At 45.3% G+C, this 20,235-nt stretch overlaps 1 protein-coding gene across 1 annotated transcript in view; it reads right to left on the reverse strand.

Annotated features, from left to right (window-relative positions):
• The window catches only part of TSHR (thyroid stimulating hormone receptor), a 195,471-nt gene that overhangs the window by 72,543 nt on the left and 102,693 nt on the right, over positions 1-20,235 (reverse strand). The window contains exons 2-3 of the mRNA XM_025196595.1: positions 13,716-13,787; positions 8,410-8,484 (exon numbers count right to left, since the gene is read on the reverse strand). Coding sequence (XP_025052380.1) covers positions 8,410-8,484; positions 13,716-13,787 — 147 coding nt within the window. The remainder of the gene's footprint in view (positions 1-8,409; positions 8,485-13,715; positions 13,788-20,235) is intronic.

The following is a 20,235-nucleotide window of genomic DNA, read 5'->3' on the forward strand; positions in this document are numbered from 1 at the left end:
CTCCCCTGGTGATGCCATATATGTGTGGGGTGGCAATGGCCCTGTCCATGGTGAGGAAACAAGATGGCTCCTCATAGGATATGCTTTGCCCCCTGCCCCCAAAATTTTTATTGGCATCATGCATGTACTTGTATTGGATCTTCATCAATTTCACCTTGATGCAGTACTGCACTCAGTCCCTGTTATGGCCATGCACTTGCATCTGCTGGGCAATGCACTTAAACAAACACATCCTTGTTGTGGTGCCTTTTGCAGAGCTGGTCTTGGGTCTCCTGCTCGCCCCAGATGGTGACAAGATCCATCATCTCCCTGTGCCGTGTTGCGTGACCAGGACTGGATACTATAGGATTGGATGGGGTCTTCCATGGTCCGTGGTGGTGCCTGTGGGGTCATGGTATCCACAGGTGGGCGAGCATCTGGCTGCAAGGAAGTGGATGGATGGATGGATGGATGGATCAGTGGGTGTGCATAGGTGCAGGTCCTGGAGCATGGCACTCTCTCACTTCAGTTGAGTGCAGTCCTTGCTCCAGAGTGACCAGGGCTCCACTGGCCAGGCCACCCCCATGAACTCAAACTTTCTAGGGGCTTCCAGCGATGTTCCTGTGATGCTGGCAATGTCCCAGCCCTGGCCTGGAAATTTCCAGTAATCTCTACCTGCAACTCCGAGGCAGCTGGTCATACTTCACCTTCTCCTGAAGTTTCCAGTGGCATCCGCTTGTTTGCCCCATCTTGGATGTTCAATGCCCCTCTCTCCCTAGTAGTTTGGGACCCTGTAGCTGCAAACCAAAAAATTCTTGCAGCACCCCGTGCACATGGCTAGGTACCTGCCAGTAGTGGATGAGCCATACAGGTCACAGAATTGTCTCCGTGCAGGCCCAGTCCTGATGTTCTGCCCCTCACCACTCTGACCCACCAGAGGTAAGCTGCCTGCAATGGCTTCTGCTCAGAAAACTGGTTTCAGGGTCAGGGTCCAAGGAGCTGTGCCCAAGGACAGGGGTTCTTTTGGGCTCACTGTTGGGGTCTGTATGTTGTGGGGTGCTTTGTGATAAGGTGTTGTGGATGCAGGGGCATGGCCTGGGAACTCAGGTACTCAGAACCACCACTAGTACTCAGGTTCCAGGGCTTATGCTAGGGACACAGATGCCCCACTTCCCCCCACTGATTGCCTGCAACTGACAGGTGGCTGAGGTGGGGCTGGGGAGAGGGGCTCTGTTTGCTCAACACTGAGACAGCCTGGTAGTGGGGCTGAATGCTAGTGTGTCCACCTGCCAGGGACAGGTAGGGAGGGCTGCAAAGCAGACTGGGATGTCAGAGGGCAGTGATCTAACTTGAACTGATAGGGAAACAGTACAGAAGTTTGATACATCAGTCTAACCTGAATCAATCTTGATTGAGTATACCTCGCACCAGATCTATCTTATGTTGCTTGCACCATTTTTAGACCCATCTATTAGGGGTGGGCAAAGCTTCAGTCACCAATTCGATTCAGAGAAGATTCAGCCCAATTCGGAGGCCAAATCAGTGAATCCAAATCGAATCCGGAGAAAAAAAACCCTCCGAATCAATTCAGAGCCTACAGAAAATATTTGGAAAAGATTTGGAAGGCAGTCTTTCAGGGGAACAGAAACTGAGAAGGAGGGAGGGGAGCACGGGGGGAAGACTGACATCTTTATCTGGCCAGTGACTGTGATCTTTCCCTGAGTACCCTTCTAATCACAGTGCTCTGGGGGAGGGACATAAAAACAGCATATAAGCCTCTGTCTGCAGGCTTTCTGTGTCTTTTGTGAGTTGTTTCTGCCTTGGAAAGGATTGGATACAGCTTACTAACTAGAATCCCTCTACTTATCCCTAATCCAATCCATTTCTTTCAACTTATATTTGTGTTCTTGGTTTTTTCTCCACACACACCCACTTTGGCAGTGTGATCCATCACTGTGCAGGAAAGCACATACATTACACACACACACATCATAGAAGAAGAAGTCAGATAGAGATTATTAAACACAACACATAAGAAGTCAGACAGTCATACATCAGAGAAGAAGAGATATTATTACTTAGTTACACACACAGACACATTTTCCAGCACAGGAAAGATTAATATGAAGCCTGCTGGAAAGGCGGGTGCCAGGTCTTCCGGCAGGGGAGGGAAAGGGGGTAGAGGGGATAGGGGGAGAGCTAGAGCTCCAAGCAAATATAGGTGCACCCTCTTTCCCGGCAGCCATGAATCTTCTGTTGCCAGTGGGAGCAAGGAGGTGGGAGCAGTACCTGCCCCTGCCCCTGCACCACCAGAAATAGCCAGGATCTGGCCATGGTTGCCTGGGAACACCTGTCCTGTCCACCGACCACTGTTCTGAGCAAGAGGGTGTTCAGCATTGCTAGGAATGTTGTGACACCACAGCACAACTCCTTGGATCCTGGCTTGGTGGAGCAGCTGGTGTTCCTGAAGGTGAGCCTCCCGCTGCTGGGATTCTGCAAGCCCCACCTGCAGATGGAGTGAGTGCCACCCTCCTCGATCTGTCCACACCTATTTCCATTTTTTTTAAAACCAGTTCATGCCCTGCTCTCTGAGGTAGAGGTGGCACTCACTGCATCAGCAGCCAGCAGGGGAAGAACATGTCCCTGCTGAGCTCCCGTGCCAGGACAAACTTGGAGGTATGGGCTGGAGCTATGGGGAAGGAGGAGGCCTTGACCTCCTATTACTAGGAGGACTACTAGGGCATGACCACTAAAACTGCACTCTGCCAGGGTCAGGAGGCCTGGTGGGACTGCTGACAGTGTGGCAGCACCAGGAAATGCCAGGACCGAGGAGTCCCCTGGTGAAAGGTGGGTAGGAGCCGCCATAACCTCCAGCCATCACACACACAGTCCTGGCTGGGAAAAGCCCAGACGCATGATGTCTTTGACAGGCCTGAGGCTTGCTGGTTGCAGTGGAGTTGTGAGGCTCCAGGTGAGCTCAGCTTAGCTGCCGAGGATGCCAGCTTTTGGGTTGAAAAACCCTTTGTCAGGCTGAGGAAGCACCTGCAGGTGGTGTGTGTGCTGTTCCTGGATGGAAGAAATAGTAAAGAAGCCAGAGGCTGGCATGCAATACAGGCGAGAAAGCCAGTAAGTGAAAATGGAAATGGAGGCAGCAGCAGCAGGGGGTAAGAGAGACAAGCTGGGGCAGGGGGAAGGGAGATTCTTGCCTTGCTTTCTTGCCTGCATTGCATGTCAGCCTCTGGCTTCTTTACTATTCCTTCCATCCAGGAACAGCGCACACACCAACTGTAGGTGCTTCCTTAGCCTGACAAAGGGTTTTTCAACCCGTTTTTTTCGCATACTTTTGACTGATCATAGTCATCTTTTGCAGATCCCGTAGCCATAGTCTGCAGACCCCCAGGAGTCTGTGGATCACAGGCTGAAAACCACTGATCTATATTGCAGCAGTTTGTGAAAGCAAACAGGCTATTTCCTATTCCCATGGCTCTCAGCATGGCAAGGTGCAATTACAGTTGCCTACTGTGTACCTCAGGATAGTTACAAGTATGTCCATTATTGATCCCAATGTAATTTGCATTGGCACAGAAAATGATTTGATTAATAATGGCTCTATAAGACCCAAAGATATTCATATGCAGATTTGGGGGATAATTTCATGGTATTCAATGTCTGAAAAAGTAAATGGGAAATGGGAAATCAGTACCTTGTAGGATCTGGAAGCTTATTTGCAAACTTAGTGTATGTGGAAGCACAGTGTGGAGAAATAAAGGATTTAGTCTGATTTCAGGTACAATCAAATGGTATCCAGGTAAAATTCATTTCCCAATGCCATGTACTCAAAGACACAAAGTAGTTTACATTGGCCATGTCTACATGAGATGTTTACTGCAGAGCTACTTAATTAGCTCTGCAGTAAAGTCTCAGCATCTATACATGCAGCCCTATAAGGCCACAGTAAACTAATAAATGCTGCCATAGGATAGTATTTATAAACACAAGTACTATTCTATGGTGACATTATTTAGTGTGCTGCAACACATGTGGGGCTGGCTGGGGCATGAAGGTGCTTCAGTGTGGGAGCTGCCAGCCAGCTAGCCCCACATTGGAGCAACCTCATGCCTCGGCCAGCCACTCCACAGCATGGTGAGCCAGGTCAGAGCAGCCCTGGGCCAGTAGACTGACCCCTAGGGCCCTCAAGCAGCTGGGCTACTCTGGGTTGGCTCACTATGCTGTGGTTCCAGGCGCAAGTGTGAAGAAGGGGGGTGGCCGGGAACAATAAACTCTGATGCAAACTGCACTGGAGTTTATTGTGTCACAGGAATTGCATGTGTAGATGTGCCCATTGAGCCTTAACAAATATTAGAATCCAGATCTAGCTAATTCATCATATAAATTTATAAGACCCATTTTGCAGACTGAGGGTAACTATAACTAGCTTTCCTCCCTAGTGATTTAAATTAAGGCTACAAGCAGTTTAGCTCTACCAGTAATAGGGTAGTCTCTATTTTACAACTCTATAGAAAGAAAAACAAAGCAGGTGCCATTGTGCAAAGGATACTACTTAATCTGTAAACACCTTGGATGCTTGTATAAGACATTGATCCAAAAAACAGCTATATCAGAAACAATATGGAAAAACAGCTGTACTGGAAACAGAATTTTAAAACTACACAGAAAACAAATCAGTCCTATGAAACCTGAACCCTGACTCTGCTCCTAGTAAAGAGATTGGGAATTTTTCCATTTATTTAAATTGAAACTGAATCTGATCCATGATAACACAACAGAGGATAAGCATGCTTCACTTGTACACATCGCTTAGAACTCACAGGCTCAGACTCAAAGATAAAATGTATACTCCAGACAGGATTCCTAGGGATAATGGCCGGCCTGTATATGGGAGCCCCAGAACTGCAGTGAATGTTATAAGTCAGAACTAAGGCACATAAGAATGAAAGAGGGGACCAGAAAATTGAATGCAACGGGTCAAGAGAGAGGAATTCTGCCAGAACATTGAGGGTGGGCAGGATGTCTCTATAGAGGTATCTATCTATCCATTTGAGACTTGATTTGGGCCAAAGCAATTAGTTTCTCCCTTCCACGAACACTGAATTCTCACATAAGGTTTTCTAAGAAAACAAATGTATTTTTAAAATTACACTATATATAAAGTTCAAACAGGAGCAGGAAGATCATTAAACAAAACAGAGTAGTCTATGAAATGGCTCCTTTTTAAACTGCTATGGTAACTTCAGCCTGCTATAACACACACTATAATAATTACCCAGTGTTATTTTAGCAGCAATACTTTCAAAATATTATGTAAAGGGAGAACATAAAATAAATGCACAGGACAAAAGATGCATTTACATCTTGACTAATCTTGCACTTCTGAAAGTAATTAAAGAAAAACCAACAGCTGTTAGTTAAAGTTAACAACTCTGAGGACTTTTGGAGGGAATTCAAGAAAATACTCACTTATAAATGGCTTTCCATTACAGATGATATGAAGCTGCCTAATTCTCTAGCTGTCTGTCTGGACATTCCGTGACTAAATTAGGGGTGTGCCATAGCTCTTACCTGCTTTAAAGAAACATGGTAAGGAAACCCTATGGCACTAGAAAGCCATTTTTAATAACATTAACAGAAACTGTTCCCTCCATTTTACAAACGGGGAATTTGGGCGTAGAGAATTTACATGCTTGGTCCAAGGCTGCACTGTGAATTGCTGTCACAGCTGAGATAAACACTCTGGGTCTCACTGCTCCTAATCCTATGCTCATTTTCCTTTAGTATCTGCTGGAGATAACTCAGGCAAATAAGGCTGCATGTTGTACAGATCCCTTGTGCTTCCCCTCTACATGGCTAGAGACAGACATTCAAAAAGCCTGAGCCTGAATTGATTCAACCTTTGCAGGTTAGTCTAACCTGGCTAAACTGAACCGGTTTCCAACCATACAGACAATCGCTCTGGATTGAGGAAATTCAGGCACATGCCTGCAGTGACTCAGGCAGTGACTCAGGCTGGAAGCCGGGGGGGCACTACAGCAGCCCTCCCTACTCTTCCACAGAGCTAGACTGGGGTGGGGGAAGGCCCCAGCAGAGCTCTGATTAGGGAGGGGTGTGAACCCCCCACCCTGCCTGCAGTCTCAGGCTTTTTCCTGCTTCCTGCTCAAGGGGCAGGGGTGTTGCCAGCCTGTAGCCCTGGCCTAGCACTCTGAGGCAAGGAGGGGATGTTGATGATACAGAACTTACTCTCTCTCCCCGTTTCTGTATACTGTCTGCAGCAAACTGACAGGCAAGCAAGCTGTGGGGGGAGCGGATAACAGTGTTTATCACTCTTATCTCAGTGTTTATTGTCCCATTAAGAGAACAACACAGAGACATTACCAGCTATCTGTTTATTCAGCACAGACCCACCATGTGGTTTGCTGGCTAACACACAGACACCTCAGCAAAGGCAGAGGGGAAGGGGGAATTTGTGCTTAACAGAGTGGTGAGTGGGAGGGAGGGGAGCAAACAGCTCTTCTCAAATATTTCCAAAGAAGGATATTAAGCTACTTGTTGATTAGCTCCAAAAAACTGTCTGCCTTTATCTCTCCCACAGCATGGACTGTAGCCAGCATGTGGTCTGCTAGCTAATCTGGAAACCTTTGCTAAAGCAGAGGGATGGCTGGTGATAATCCCTGTTTAGCACGGAGAAGCCAGGCAGACACAGAGGGGAGGGGCTAGCCCTGATGTGGAGCAGAGAGCCCCACCCAGCCCAGAGAACATGCTGGGATGCTGGGGGTGTCTGCTTTATCTTAAACCAGCAAGGGGTCTGTGACAGACGTTGCATAAATCGGTTTGAGCCAAATCAGTTAACTCTGATACTACATTCAACCAGGTTTATCTCAAACCATTTTCAGCCATTTTCAAACTGGTTTATGTGCACTGAACATCTGTGCTATTACAGGTTTAAACCAGTTTCCGATCATTTAACTGGTAACGTGTAATGTCTCTTCCTAGCCCATAGGCTGCAGGCTCCCCAGGCTCTGCGGGCTGTGCTGTTCCACCCTCTGGGACAGGAGTGGGAAGCAGAAGTTGAAGGAGGAAGCTAAAGTCTGGAGGTCCTAGCTGCAGCAGAAGTAATGTGGGGAGGGAAACCCAGGTGGGAAATTACTGCTCAAGAGCCACTGGTGGACAGTCCTGATTTTGAATGTAAATAGCTCTCAGAGAACATACATTACAATATTTTCCATTTATTCTAAGCTTTGCATTACATTACTTTCTGTGGAAAGAGAAATTATTTTTGTGTCAGGAACCAAAATTCCCAAGAGGACCCTCTTTCTAATTAATATTTCTTGGGACTCAATAATGACCAGTCAGGTTCCCAAATTGAAGCAACTTGAAAGCAACAGCAGAAAATAACCTCGGGTTTTCCATCAAACTTTTTGTTCCCTGTCCCTGTGCCCACTTGATGGAAGCAGTGTAAGTCTGACTGACTATATCACTAGACATTGCACTAGGACTAGACATTGTACTGAAGAATATATTGGATGGAGCAATCCTGCAATGGCCAAGGTGGTGAAGGTGGATTAGATGGACACAGAGATCTTTTCTATTCCTAGTTTCTTGGAAAGTTAACCACAGCTCCATCTTGTGGTTCGCTTCCTCACCTCCAAGCAGCATGTGAAAGGCCTGGAGTGCTTGGAGATGACAGCTCTATTTTCTACTTAGAAAATGTACTGTCTAGAAACACTGTTATTAAACAGGCATCTTTATTAAACAAAAAAAGAACTGTGGAATGGAAGTTGAAGGGCTGGGGAAGGTAGGGCCTTGATATGTTACCTGCAACATTATGAACTGTATTCCAAATGAAGGAAGCTCTGTTATGGAAGCAGTGTGGCTTAGAGCAACAGTGGTCAAGGACTTGGGAAACATTGGTTATGTTCATGGGTCATCTTTAGAAAAATCAGCATACCCAAAGGAAGGATATTATTGTTGAAATAGGAAAATGACTATATAAACAAAGCAGGTATTTAAATATTTCCTCTAACTATATAAAGGAAAAGTACAAGGGAAAAGAGGAAGAGGGACTGACTATACATCCCAAATGTGAAAAGCTGAAAAGCAGAAAGAAAGGAGCAGGAAAAAGAGTGTATACAAAAGATGAAATGTGCAGGACATAGCATCCAGAGAATCTTGCTTGCAAAAGGAAAAAAAAAAAAACCAGGAAAAAAAATGAAGTGAGGAAATTAAAAAAATAAATGTAAGGAAAAAATGCATAGCCATGAAAGAGAGGTTGGAAAAGAATACAGCTGAAAAGTGGTGTCAGCGATAGAAGAAATACAGAAGAAATTAAAGGTTTAGTACAAAGAGGGGGAAAATAATTTGTAAGTTATTCTGTATTTTACTTGGGGAAATAAGCTTGATTTTCACTGTACTTACATATGAGTGACTTTACTTAAACTGTAGAAGGAATGGGCCTCCAACCTGTGAAGTGTTGCATCTATGGAGATATAGCTAAACATCAGAAAAACAGAAAGAGAAACAAGTCATATGGCTATGCAGGTGTTATGCCGTAACAACTAAAGCTCATTGTCTTTTTCTTTATTGTTTCTTCCCTTTTGCTCAGCTCACAGGTTTTTTATTCCCCCTTGTTTTGTTTATTTTTACTTGTAATCTATACTGTATTTCTGCAGTATCTTGCACGATGAGTCCCCAATCCTGATCGGGCCTCTCACTTGCATATGAAACAAAACCTAAGAGTAGAGGTAAAGCAGAGAGATACTAAAAATATCAGGAAAGTAGCAAGAGTTAACATTGATGAGGGCACTAAATTCTACTTCAGCTTTCACTCCCTCATTCACACACAGCAGATCTCAGAGGATAAGAAAAGAATCCTCTTGAGAGTTCTGGCACACACTTAAACCAAGCATTTTTTGCAGGTCTGGCGGAAAAACAAATAAGAGGGAAAAAAAGACAGTCTATTGACTGTGCCTGTAATAAATCCTCTACACATGGAAAGCCAGATTGTAAAGGCAGTCCCTTTCAGAGCAGTATTGAGAGTAAATAACTTCCTTGTATAAATTTAAAGAGAAATGCTTTGGTTTCCATTTTTTGTGCCCAATAACATGATAAAAGTAAATGAGGTCTGGCAGCAGAGTACCAAACCAGGAGCACGAATTCCTGAATTTTGTTCTTATTTCTGCAGCTGCAGACATTATACTTAAGACATGATTAAATGGTTAATCATGTGTTAACATGTAAATTGGCCACATGTTCAGAGGATTAATGGCCCAATGAAACAGGAAACCAACTACAAAGTTATTACACAACATATGTGGAATAACTTTGTAGATGGTTTCCATTGCACCTGAAATTGAACCATGAGGCAGGGACCACCTCAGGGCTTGAGCCCAGGAGCAGTCCCAACTGACTGACCATCAGCTGACAGGCCACCTGATGTCAGATTGGGAGGTCCCCGGAGCTGGAGCCCTGGGGCTGTCCCTGCCAACCGACAATCAGATGACTGGGACCTCTCTAGGACTGAACCCTTGATCATTGTCTGGCAGGGATCAGCCAGGGCTCAAGCTCTGAGGCAGTCCCTGCTAGGTGATGGCAGATTAGGATGGCCATGGAGTTCAAATCCCCGTGGCTGTCCCAATCAGCTGATTGTCAGCTGGCAAGGACTACCCCGGGCTCAAATACCTGGGGTACAAGCCCTGGGTCTGTTCCACTCTGCAATCAGCTGGCAGGGACAGCCCCAGGGTTCTAACCTCAGGGCTGTCCTCATCAGCTGATGGCAGACTGGAACAGCCCTGGGGCATCCCTGCCAATTGACTGCAGATTGGGACTGTGCTGGGGCTTAAGCCCGGAGGACAGTCCTGATCCTGCTAACAATCCACTGATTGCCAGCTGGCTCTGGGGACCACACAGGGATTCCAACTGGCCCTGTGGGTTCCCAGAGCCAGCCAGTGTTGGGGGAGCCCAGGATCACAATCCCTGCACTGGCAATATATTGCAATTTGGATCTGATCCCCAATCCAACAATTGCTTCTCCTGTCATGCACATGTGACCTGCCAGAAGGTATAATTGTTGGAACTGAGGATCAGATACCATTATGCCTTCAAGTGAGCATCTGTCAGGGGCCTTAGACAAATAACTTTCTCTGCCTGTCTCCATCTCACCCTCTGCAAGGCTCTAACTACATAGTAAATGTATGAATAAAACTGCAACATAAGAATTAGGCAGACAAAGTTCTTTGGGTCAATCTGATATCTTTTATTAGACCAACTCAAATAGTTGGAAAAATTCTTCTTTGCAAGATTTCGGGTATAAATACCCTACGTCAGGCTGAGGAAGCACCTTTAGGTTGTCTATGCTCTTCCTGGATGGATTGAATAGTAAAGAAGCTGTAGGCTAGTATGCATGCAAAAAAGCCAGTCAGTGACAATGTAAATTGTGGGGTCAATGGATGAAAGACAGTGAAAGACAGGTTGGCGGGGAGGGGGGGAATTAACGTAGCTGGTAAATAGTGAAGAGGTACATGGGAAGTCAGATGTTAGGCAGGTTATGATGTGTCATAAATCCATGTAGGAGAAACCAAACAACATAAATCTATGTAGGAGAAATCAAAAAACAACTGCTTACCAGAACAAATGCACACTAAAAATCTATCAAAGACAAAAATACTCAATTGCCCCAGGTGCACACTTCTCACAAGACAACCACTCTCTCCAATCTCTCAGTTCTAATCCTCAAAGGGAATTTACAAAACATTTTTTGTAGATGAGCCTATGAACTTCACTTCATAAATCTACTGGATACAAAAAAAACATGGACTAAATATAGACATTGGATTTATGGCACATTATAACCTGCCTGCCATCTGATAACCCCAGGTAAGCTGTCTGCATTTTACCAGCTACATTCTGTCAACAGTTCAACACTCCCCCTTTTCCCCCCTCACCTACCTGTCTCACACCTATCGTCTCCCATTCCCTCTAATCCTCACTGCCACGCATCTGCATTTTTACAGACCTGCATTTTGCATTTTGGCTTCTGTTCCACCCAGGAGAGTACACAAAACACCAGCAGACTCTCTCTATGCCTGAAGAACAGATTTTGTGCCCAAAAACTTGCAAAGAACAATTTTTCCAACTATTTCATTGGTCTAATAAAAGATATCACATCTAACCAAAGAACCTTGTTTGCCTATGCCCTTAGACCAACACAACTACAACCAACAACCCTAGATTATTATGGGACATTTAATCTGGGGTGGGGAAGTAATAGCCATAATATCCACAATACACAGATATTTCTCTGGAGAAGCTAATTGGGTTATATAACTAGCACATTTGGTTGAATGTTGGCTAGTAAGCCTTTAAGCAATGAATGCCAGATCCTGGGCTGAGGATTATTTAGGGAGTTTGGAGGCCAAGTATGTGTGTATAACTATACTTTTTTGTGATTTCTTAGTTGGTCTAATAAAAGGTATTGTCTCTGAATCAAGCGTTCTAGAGGTTTGTTCCAAGTTATACAAATGACTTACAATACATCTTAGTATCCTCCTGATGCTTGTGCAGGCTAGTTTCCAGTGTGCTCAGCTGGAACAACCTGAAAGGATCTTTAAGGCCCCTGGCAGATATTACATTTGAAGTGCGATTATTTTAATTGAGCAATACATTGTAACATGCCACACCTTCAAGCAATTTAAGCCTGATAACAAGCAACAAAAATGGTGAGCAAGACACAAAGATGTTACTTGTTAAACGTAGAATATCTTTGCAGGTCATTTGTATCGTGCTTTAATTTGAACATGTGGCATGTTACACGTAGACTGATGCAAAAACCTAGAACTGTTGCTTCAGAAATGATACCTTTTATTAGACCAATTGAGAAATTGTAAAAAAAATATATCTTTTTGTGCAAAAAAGATTTTTTTTGCATTTTTTTTTTTTTTTGCAATTTCTCAGTTGGTCTAATAAAAGGTATCATTTCTGAACCAAGAGTTCTAGATTTTTTCATTTCTTTTGTCTCTGACCAACACGGCTACCAAATACATTCCTGAAACATAGAATGAGAGTGTTTGGCTACATCCTCCAGCATCCCAGGGTGGACTGTTCTCTTCCCCCCACTCCTTCCTGCAAGAGGACTACCTCTTCCCTGTGCTAGGCACAGCGAATGCTATGTTGGGTAGAGAGGAAAAAGCACATACACAAAAGCACCTCATAAGGTGCTTGGGAGAGTTTGATCTCTGTTGCTACTGCTCTCCCTGACCCTTAGCACTGGAAGAGCTCTGTGCAAGGGTCAGAAGAGCAGGTCCTTCACCCAGGGGGAGCTCAACTAGTGAGGTCAGAGCTCACTTTTCATTAGCTGCGTAGCCCTTGCCAGCAGCTCTTTAGTTCCCCTTGCTGGTGAATGTTGGCAGAACAAGTACCCATGGTGCTTTTTCCTCTCAGGATAGCTTGTCCTGTGAATTTAAAACAAGTCACACATAGCAACAGTTTCTATACCAAGCAGTATGGCCTGTAGTCTGATGGCAATAATATCTGTCTGGGGCTAAATTATAACATGCCATGTGTGCAAGCAATTTATGGTGGGATAAAATGTCAAACCAACTACAAAGATGTTTCCCAACTTTGTGCCTGGTTTGTATCCTGCTTTAAACTGAATACATGGCATCTGTCCCTCCCCGACTGTATTATATTAAGGTCTCCCAGGGGCCTAATTTACACAGATTGCAAATAGGTCCAGGAAGCTGGAAAACAGCTCAAAGTCAGCTTAGTAATAGAAAGAAGTGTTGTTATGATGGGTGGAACTACCTTTTAAAAGCAAGCTGTAAAGATAAACAATGCCATAAACTCATGCATTTACTATTATTACAGTATATACTTGAATCTAAGATTAAATTATTTTCCCCATTCAACATGGAAAAAACAACAACTGGGGACTGGGGTTGGAGTTAGAGCCTCAGCCCCTGCCCTCCCCCCCTCCCCCTGCCCACCATCTGTACACTACTTTCTACTCCTCCTGGTCTTTGCTCCAGGCACTACTTAACTTCCCTTTCCAGCTCCAGCTCCCCACCAGCTAGGGGGAGGAAGCACAGAGTATGTGTTGCCTGACCCCAGCCTGGCCATACAGCAGCAGTGGCAGCTCTCATCCTGGCTCCAGACCATGGTGTGTGCAGGCAGTAGGGTGGAGGGAGGGGCAGACAGCAAGAGAAGAGGTCCAGCTACTTGACTCCTCTGCTGATTTCCCCCTTTGCTGCTGCTTGCCCTGCTGCAGTGGTTGTGGGGATGAATTTAAGAAACTCTTCAAAAATGAAATCTAGACATGGAAAATTATAGCAAATTTATAAATTTTACATGTCAAGAGTCTAATTATTGGGGGGTCATCTTAAATTCAGGGTCATCTTGGATTCAGGCAAAGATGACAATTGGTAATGGCTGATATGTTTAACCATCAGCAGTGCAGGTTAAAAGTCATAGAAAGCCTTGACTGCAACTCTTTCACTATAAATTGCAGTCTAATGTGGGCACAGATTTGTGTTTTATGGACTCTTTAATGTGCAAAGAAAGAGTATAGTCCTCACCCTTAATTACTAATACAGCAGTCTTATATAACTACAGCTTTTGCAGCTTGATAGGTTGAGAGACTGTTACACATGAGGAGAGTTTTGGGGTGAGGTAAAGAAATTATGACTCTTTTGACCATTTTAGTAAAATGTAAATAATCTAAAACTTACATTCTGGAGATATTGGGGAGATCGGAAAATGCTTCACTTGGAATTGTTCTTAGATGAGTCTCCATAAGTCTCCTACAGAAAAAGTTTGTCAGTTAATATTCTTCAATAAGAATTGCACTTTAACATAAATTCAACCTGAGTGGAGTAGAGATGTGAAGAAAAGCTGTTATCTGAATGTAGTTACTTGGAGAAATGACAACAATTTTTAAAAGACCTTTCAAATGCAGATGAAAGGTGTGGAATTCAGTTTGGTTAAACACTTTTACACCAGGTTGTATGCTTTTTCTTTGCTCGGTGTTTGAAAAAAAAAATAACCAAGAGCTGGAAGTTAAGACAAGCAGTATAAAAACCATGTTATTGTGTAGGGGTAAATTACAAGTCTCTTTTGTTAAACAAGGTTTCTTGGCAGGATTAAACCTACATGAGGAGAGTGTACTGAATATCTGGCAGACCATAAAAAACCATCAAGATGTTTTATTCTTGCATTTTACAGTAAAGTGTTCTCAGAAAAATCGAATCAAATTAGAATTAAGAACAAAAAACTACAAAGAAAGAGCCTTCTCTTCCTTCTTGGCTTTCTGCTTACAGGATTTCAGTTTTCCACAGTATGAAAACTAAACTTTTATTTGCCTATTGTACTATATGCAACATGGAGTAGACTCCATAAGTTTCTCCAAAAACCTGTGTGTGTGTGTGTGTGTGTGTGTGTGTGTGGAGAGACAGAGAGAATAAGCAATTTAAATCATTAATAGAGCCTATAGCTAGCAGCATAGGGAAACATATTTGACTTCTTCCAGCACTGGAACACAAGGTCACAAAGCCAGCACCAATGCAAGAGTTTTTCTGAAGTAAGACATTCTATTAAATTTACAGTTGCAAAATACTAGTGTAAATGGGGCATTTTCAAATGCACTGGGGAATACTTGCGTAGTAGGCAACCAGAAAACAACTTCAAATATAATTTAGAACATAGCTCACACAACTTTCCCCACATATCCTATTTACCTTTTTTAAAACAACTTACCTGCAAAGAGCTGGGCAAATAAAACTGAATGTTAATTGCTTAGTGCTTTCTGTTCTGTGTAACTGAAATCCCCTACAAATATTTGATTTATACAAACTAATAAGATAGTTTTTAAAAGTATCCTGAAAAGTTCCTCATGGTCATGCATCTGCTTCCATGAAGGAATGCACAGCATAGTAAAGACTGGCACTCTTCTATCAGAGCCCTCCCCACACCTGCTACAGAGTAAAGCAAGGTTGTGTTCTTAGACAAATTTTGTTCACTCTGTTCTATGCAGCATGTTTGAGGAAAGTGATTAGGGACTTCCAGTGATGATCAAGTTAATATTGATGAGGAAGTTGTATCCCTCAGCCTAAGAGCAAATGCAGCCTTTGACAATCTGAAAAAGTGAGACTAGAAATAATGAGGAATAAGGTCTCCAACAAAGACTAAGGTTAATAAAGGTTAAGGTTGATAAAGCTGTAGTGGTCACTATGTGGTTCTTTATGAGGGTGAAACTTAGACATTCTATAGGTGATGCATCACATAGCTGGACAAAATCCACTTATGTTTCTTGCTTTTGCTGAATTAGGTGGTTACACTGAGTTTCTGAAACCAGTTATTACAGTACTAAAGCGCTAATAATGAAGATACAGGTCTATTGAGCTGGATATTATGCATAAATAAGTGATGAATACATGCCTAAGGACATGCTGTAAGGAAAGCTTGAAAGCAGTCAACGAAAGTGAGACTAGTCAAAAAAGATGTCTTGAAGACCTACTGAAGCGTCATCTTATTTGGAATAGACATGGCATGCAAGGATCAAGGCCTCTTGAGCAATGATGCTTAATTTATGCAAGAGGTATGCACTGGACTTAAACAGCAGCATCAGAAATCACAGGTGACATCAGCCACAGGATCACACAAGGCAATGCAAGGACTGTGGTCAGATTTTTATTTATTTTTTACTAATTGCCTTGTCAGATGTATGGATTCTGTGAGTCTTGGTCTTGTTAAGATTTCTCAGTGAATAGCTCTGTAGAGTGAGGTGGCTAAATTGTTTGGCCTTAGACTCTGGGATGAAACTTTGGGACTTTTGAACAGCATCTCAGGCCCTTTCAGAAGAGATCTCAGCAAAACTCAAATGTCCAAAAACTAGGAAATGTTAAGGTACATGCCCCAACAACTTTATTCTGCTCCTCTGGAGATGACAGCAGACCAGGTAGTGGGCAGTAGGCAACAGTAGGTCACGCCAGACTGATGGGGATCCAGGAATCTGACAGTATCCAGATACACCTGGAGCTGTCAAGTGACCAGCTATTTGACTTTCCTGAAAAAGGGATGTTTGGAGGCATGGCAGTAGCTGGGTCACAGTCAAGAGATTTTATAGACATTAGGGCTGGAAGGGACCCCAGAGGATCATCAAGTCCAGCCCCCTGCACGGGGGCAGGAAGTCAGCTGGAGTCATAGGATCCCAGCAAGATAAGCATCCAAATGTCTACTGAAGGTGTTCAAAGTGGGTGCTTAAACCACCTCCGGCGGAAGTCTGTTCAAAACCTTGGGGGCTCAGACAGTAAAAAAGTTCTTCCTTATGTCCAGCCTGAAACGGTCGCAGAGGAGTTTGTGACCATTCGATCTTGTCATCCCTTGGGGTGCTCTGGTGAACACCCCTAATAAAAACTTATAGGTGGCCACCAGATTGCCCCTGAGCCTGCACTTTTTCAGGCTTAAGAGTCCCATGGCTCTCAGCCTCTCATCATAAGGTCTCTTTTCCTGACCTCTGATCACACACATGGCTCTCCTCTGCACCCTCTCAAGCTTCTCCACATCCTTTTTGAATTGTGGAGCCCAAAACTGGATGCAGTATTCCAGCTGTGGCCTCACCAAGGCCGAGTACAACGGGAAAATGACGTCCTGGGATTTGCTTGAGAAGCATCTATGGATGCAAGTCAGCATTTTGCTCGCTTTATCAGCCGCAGCATCACATTGAAGGCTCACGTTCATCTTGTGGTCAATCATGACTCCCAAGTCCCTTTCATTTGTGGTGCTAGTCAGTGTAGCACTGCCAAGCCTATAAGCATGCTGCAGGTTTTTCCTCCCAAGGTGGAGAACCGTGCATTTTTCGGTGTTGAACACCATCAGGGTCTCATCCACCCATTTTCTGAGCCTGTCAAGATCTGCCTGGATCACCCTCCTATCCTCAGGTGTGGATGCTTTACCCCAAAGTTTGGTGTCATCAGCAAACTTGGCCAGCTCGCTTCTGACACCAATTTCCACATCATTGATGAAGATGTTAAACAGTATAGGCCCTAGGAAAGAGCCTTGATGGACCCCACTGGTGACTGCGCACCAAGACAATTGGCTTCCATCAACCACCACCCTCTGGGTCCTACTGTGGAGCCAATTCCCCAGCCAGCGAATCATGGTGAGGTCAAGGCCACAGTTAGCCAGTTTTGAGAAGAGGTGATCATGGGATACCAGATCGAGGGCTTTTTTGAAGTCAAGATATACAACATCAATCTCTTCCCCCTTGTCTAGGTGATAGGTCACCTAGTCATAAAAGAAAATGAGATTGGTCAAGCAAGACCTACCCGCAACAAACCCATGCTGGGTATCCCCCAGGATATTGCTGTCAGCTAGTCTGTTAAGGATGGCCTCTTTGATAATCTTTTCCAAGACCTTCCCCAAGATAGAGGTCAGGCTGATGGGCCTGTAGTTTGCTGGATCTACTTTCCTCCCTTTCTTGAAGATAGGCACGATATTGGACTTCTTCCAATCTTTGGGCACTTCACCAGAACACCAAGAGTTCTCAAAGATCCGTGTCAGGGGCTGAGCTATGATGCTTGCCAGCTCCTTGAGTACCCTTGGGTGTAAACTGTCAGGGCCAGCTGACTCGAAGGTATCCAGCCTGTCAAGGTGTTCCTTCACAAGGTCAGCTTCAATGGAGGGCAAGGAATCTCCCTCACCTGGGCTTCCCTGTCCCGCAGTGGGCAGGGGCGTACCATGGGACTGGTGAAAAACTGATGCAAAGTACCTATTAAGCCAGTTTGCTTTTTCATGGGCATCAGTTGTCAATTGTCCCATCTGGTTTAGCAGGGGTCCAACGTTGCCCTTGCTTTTCCTCTGGCTCCCCACATATCTAAAAAAGGACTTTTTATTGTCCTTCATATTTGTAGCTAGCTGGAGTTCCAACGCAGCCTTGGCTTTCCTGGTTTGCTCTCTGCAGGTCTGGACCAGAGCAGAACATTCCTCCTTGGTGGTGGTTCCAGTCCTCCATCCTTTGTAGGTCTTCCTTTTAAGACACAGGAGTTCCGTCAGTTCCCTGGAGACCCAAGGGTGCTGCTGTGACCTTTTGCTGTCTTTCCTCTGAGACGGGATGGACTTTGCTTGCGCATCCAGGATTACTTCCTTGAGGAGTAAGCACTCAACCTGAACTCCCCTCCCCTTTGGGTTGTGGCCCTTTAGGACCTCACTGACAAGCCTCCTTAGCTTGTCAAAGTCAGCTTTCCTGAAGTCAAGGACTTCTGTATTACTGACTGACTTGCCAGCTTCACGGCAGATGGTGAAGGTCATCAGCTCGTGGTCACTGTTATCCAGCTTCCCTTCAATCGTTAGGTCGCTGATTAGGTCATCCCCGGTTGCCAGTATGAGGTCGAGCAGCGTCTTACCTCTCGTCGGCCCATAGACTTCCTATGTCAGATAGAGGTCATCCACACATGAGAGAAAGTTTTGCAACCGCTCAGATTTGGCTGAGCGCTCCTCCCATGAGATGTCTTGGTAGTTAAAGTCTCCCATGACAAACATACACCGGGAGCGTGCAGCCTCAGCTAATTCCCTGGCAAACTCCTGGTCAAGGTCTTGACTCTGGGTAGGGGGTCTGTAGTAGACTCCCACCATAGTTATCCCCTGTGCCATGTTCCCCATGGATTTTAACCCAGAGGGTCTCAAGTTGCCCACTGTGGGTGCCAATGTCGGCTTGCAGGGATGCGTAGCTTTCCTTGACATAGAGATCTACACCTCTGCCCCTTTTGTCCACTCGATCCCACCTGTACAGGGTATAGCCATCTGTACCCATGGTCCAGTCATGGGTGGAGTCCCACCAGGTGTCTGTTATCCCTATGACATCATAGTTATTTATGTTTAGCAGGAGGACAAGTTCCTCCTGTTTATTCCCCAAGCTTCTGGCGTTTGTGTATAGGCATGCAAGTGTCCCCTTGGGGGCCCTTGCCTTTCCTACAGATTGTTCGAAGGCTGGGGCAGGGGTGGGCTCCTTCAAGTGTCTTGGTCTGCTGGCTTTGCAAGGGTTTCTCAGCAGGCCAGCAGTGGCAGTAGTCCCTGCCATCCCCTGGCAGGCTTAGTTTAAAGCCTGGTGGAGCAGGTCAGCCAGTGTGGCTGAGAAGAGCCTCCTCCCCAGCTGAGAGAGGTGGAGGCCATCGCTTCCCAGCAGCTCGCTGCCTCTCTCACCAAAGAGAGGACTGTGGTCATGGAAGCCAAAGCCTTCCTGATGACACCAGCGCCGCAGTCTTTGGTTGACTACCTGGATCCTCCTCTCCCTCCTCAGCCCATAGCCTGAGACAGGGAGGATCAACGAAAACACCACCTGCACCCACAGACCCTTAAGCCCTGCTCACAATTCCTGTAGCACCTCATGACCTGGCTGGGAGCTCTCCAAGCCATGTCATTGGTGCCCATGTGGATGAGGAGCATGGGATAGTGCTCAGTGGGCTGGAGGAGCTCAGGGATCTTCTCCGCAATGTCTCAGATGCGGGCTCCTGGGAAGCAGCAAACTTCATAGAATCGTAGAAGTAGGGTCAGAAGGGACCTTGTAGATCTTCAGGTCCAACCCCCTGCCTAGGCAGGAAGAAAACTGGGCTCAAATGACCCCAGCCATGTAGGCATCAAGCTGCTTCTTAAAGACCCCCAGTGTAGGAGCTAGCACCACTTCCCTTGGAAGTCGGTTCCAGATCCTAGCCGCCCTAACTGTGAAGTAGTTCTTACGGATGTCTAATCTAAACCTACTCTCCAACAACTTGTGGCCGTTATTCCTTGTTATCCCGGGGGGCACTAGGGGAAACAAGGTCTCCCCCAAACCCTTCTAGTCCCCCCTAGTGAGTTTGTAGATGGTCACCAGGTCCCCCCTCAGCTTTCTCTTGTGAAGGCTGAACAGGTTCAGGTCCCATAGCCTCTCATTGTAGGGTCTGCCGTGCTGTCCCCGAATCATGCGGGTGGCCCTCCTCTGGACCCTCTCAATGTTGTCCATTTCCCTCTTGAAGTGGGGTGCCCAGAACTGGACACAGTACTCCAGCTGCGACCTGACCAGTGTCGTGTAGAGGGGGAGGATCACTTCCTAGGACCTACTTGAGATGCACCTGTGGATGCACAATAAGTTCCGGTTAGCCCTGCCGACCGTGACCTTGCATTGTCGGCCCACGTTCATCTTGGAATCAGTGATGACTCCAAGATCCCTTTCTGCCTCCGTGCTCTCAAGAAGGGAGTTTCCTATCTTATAAGTGTGCT

This window comes from Alligator sinensis, unplaced genomic scaffold (genome assembly GCF_000455745.1).
Source record: "Alligator sinensis unplaced genomic scaffold, ASM45574v1 scaffold289_1, whole genome shotgun sequence".
Classification (NCBI taxonomy): Eukaryota; Metazoa; Chordata; order Crocodylia; family Alligatoridae; genus Alligator; species Alligator sinensis.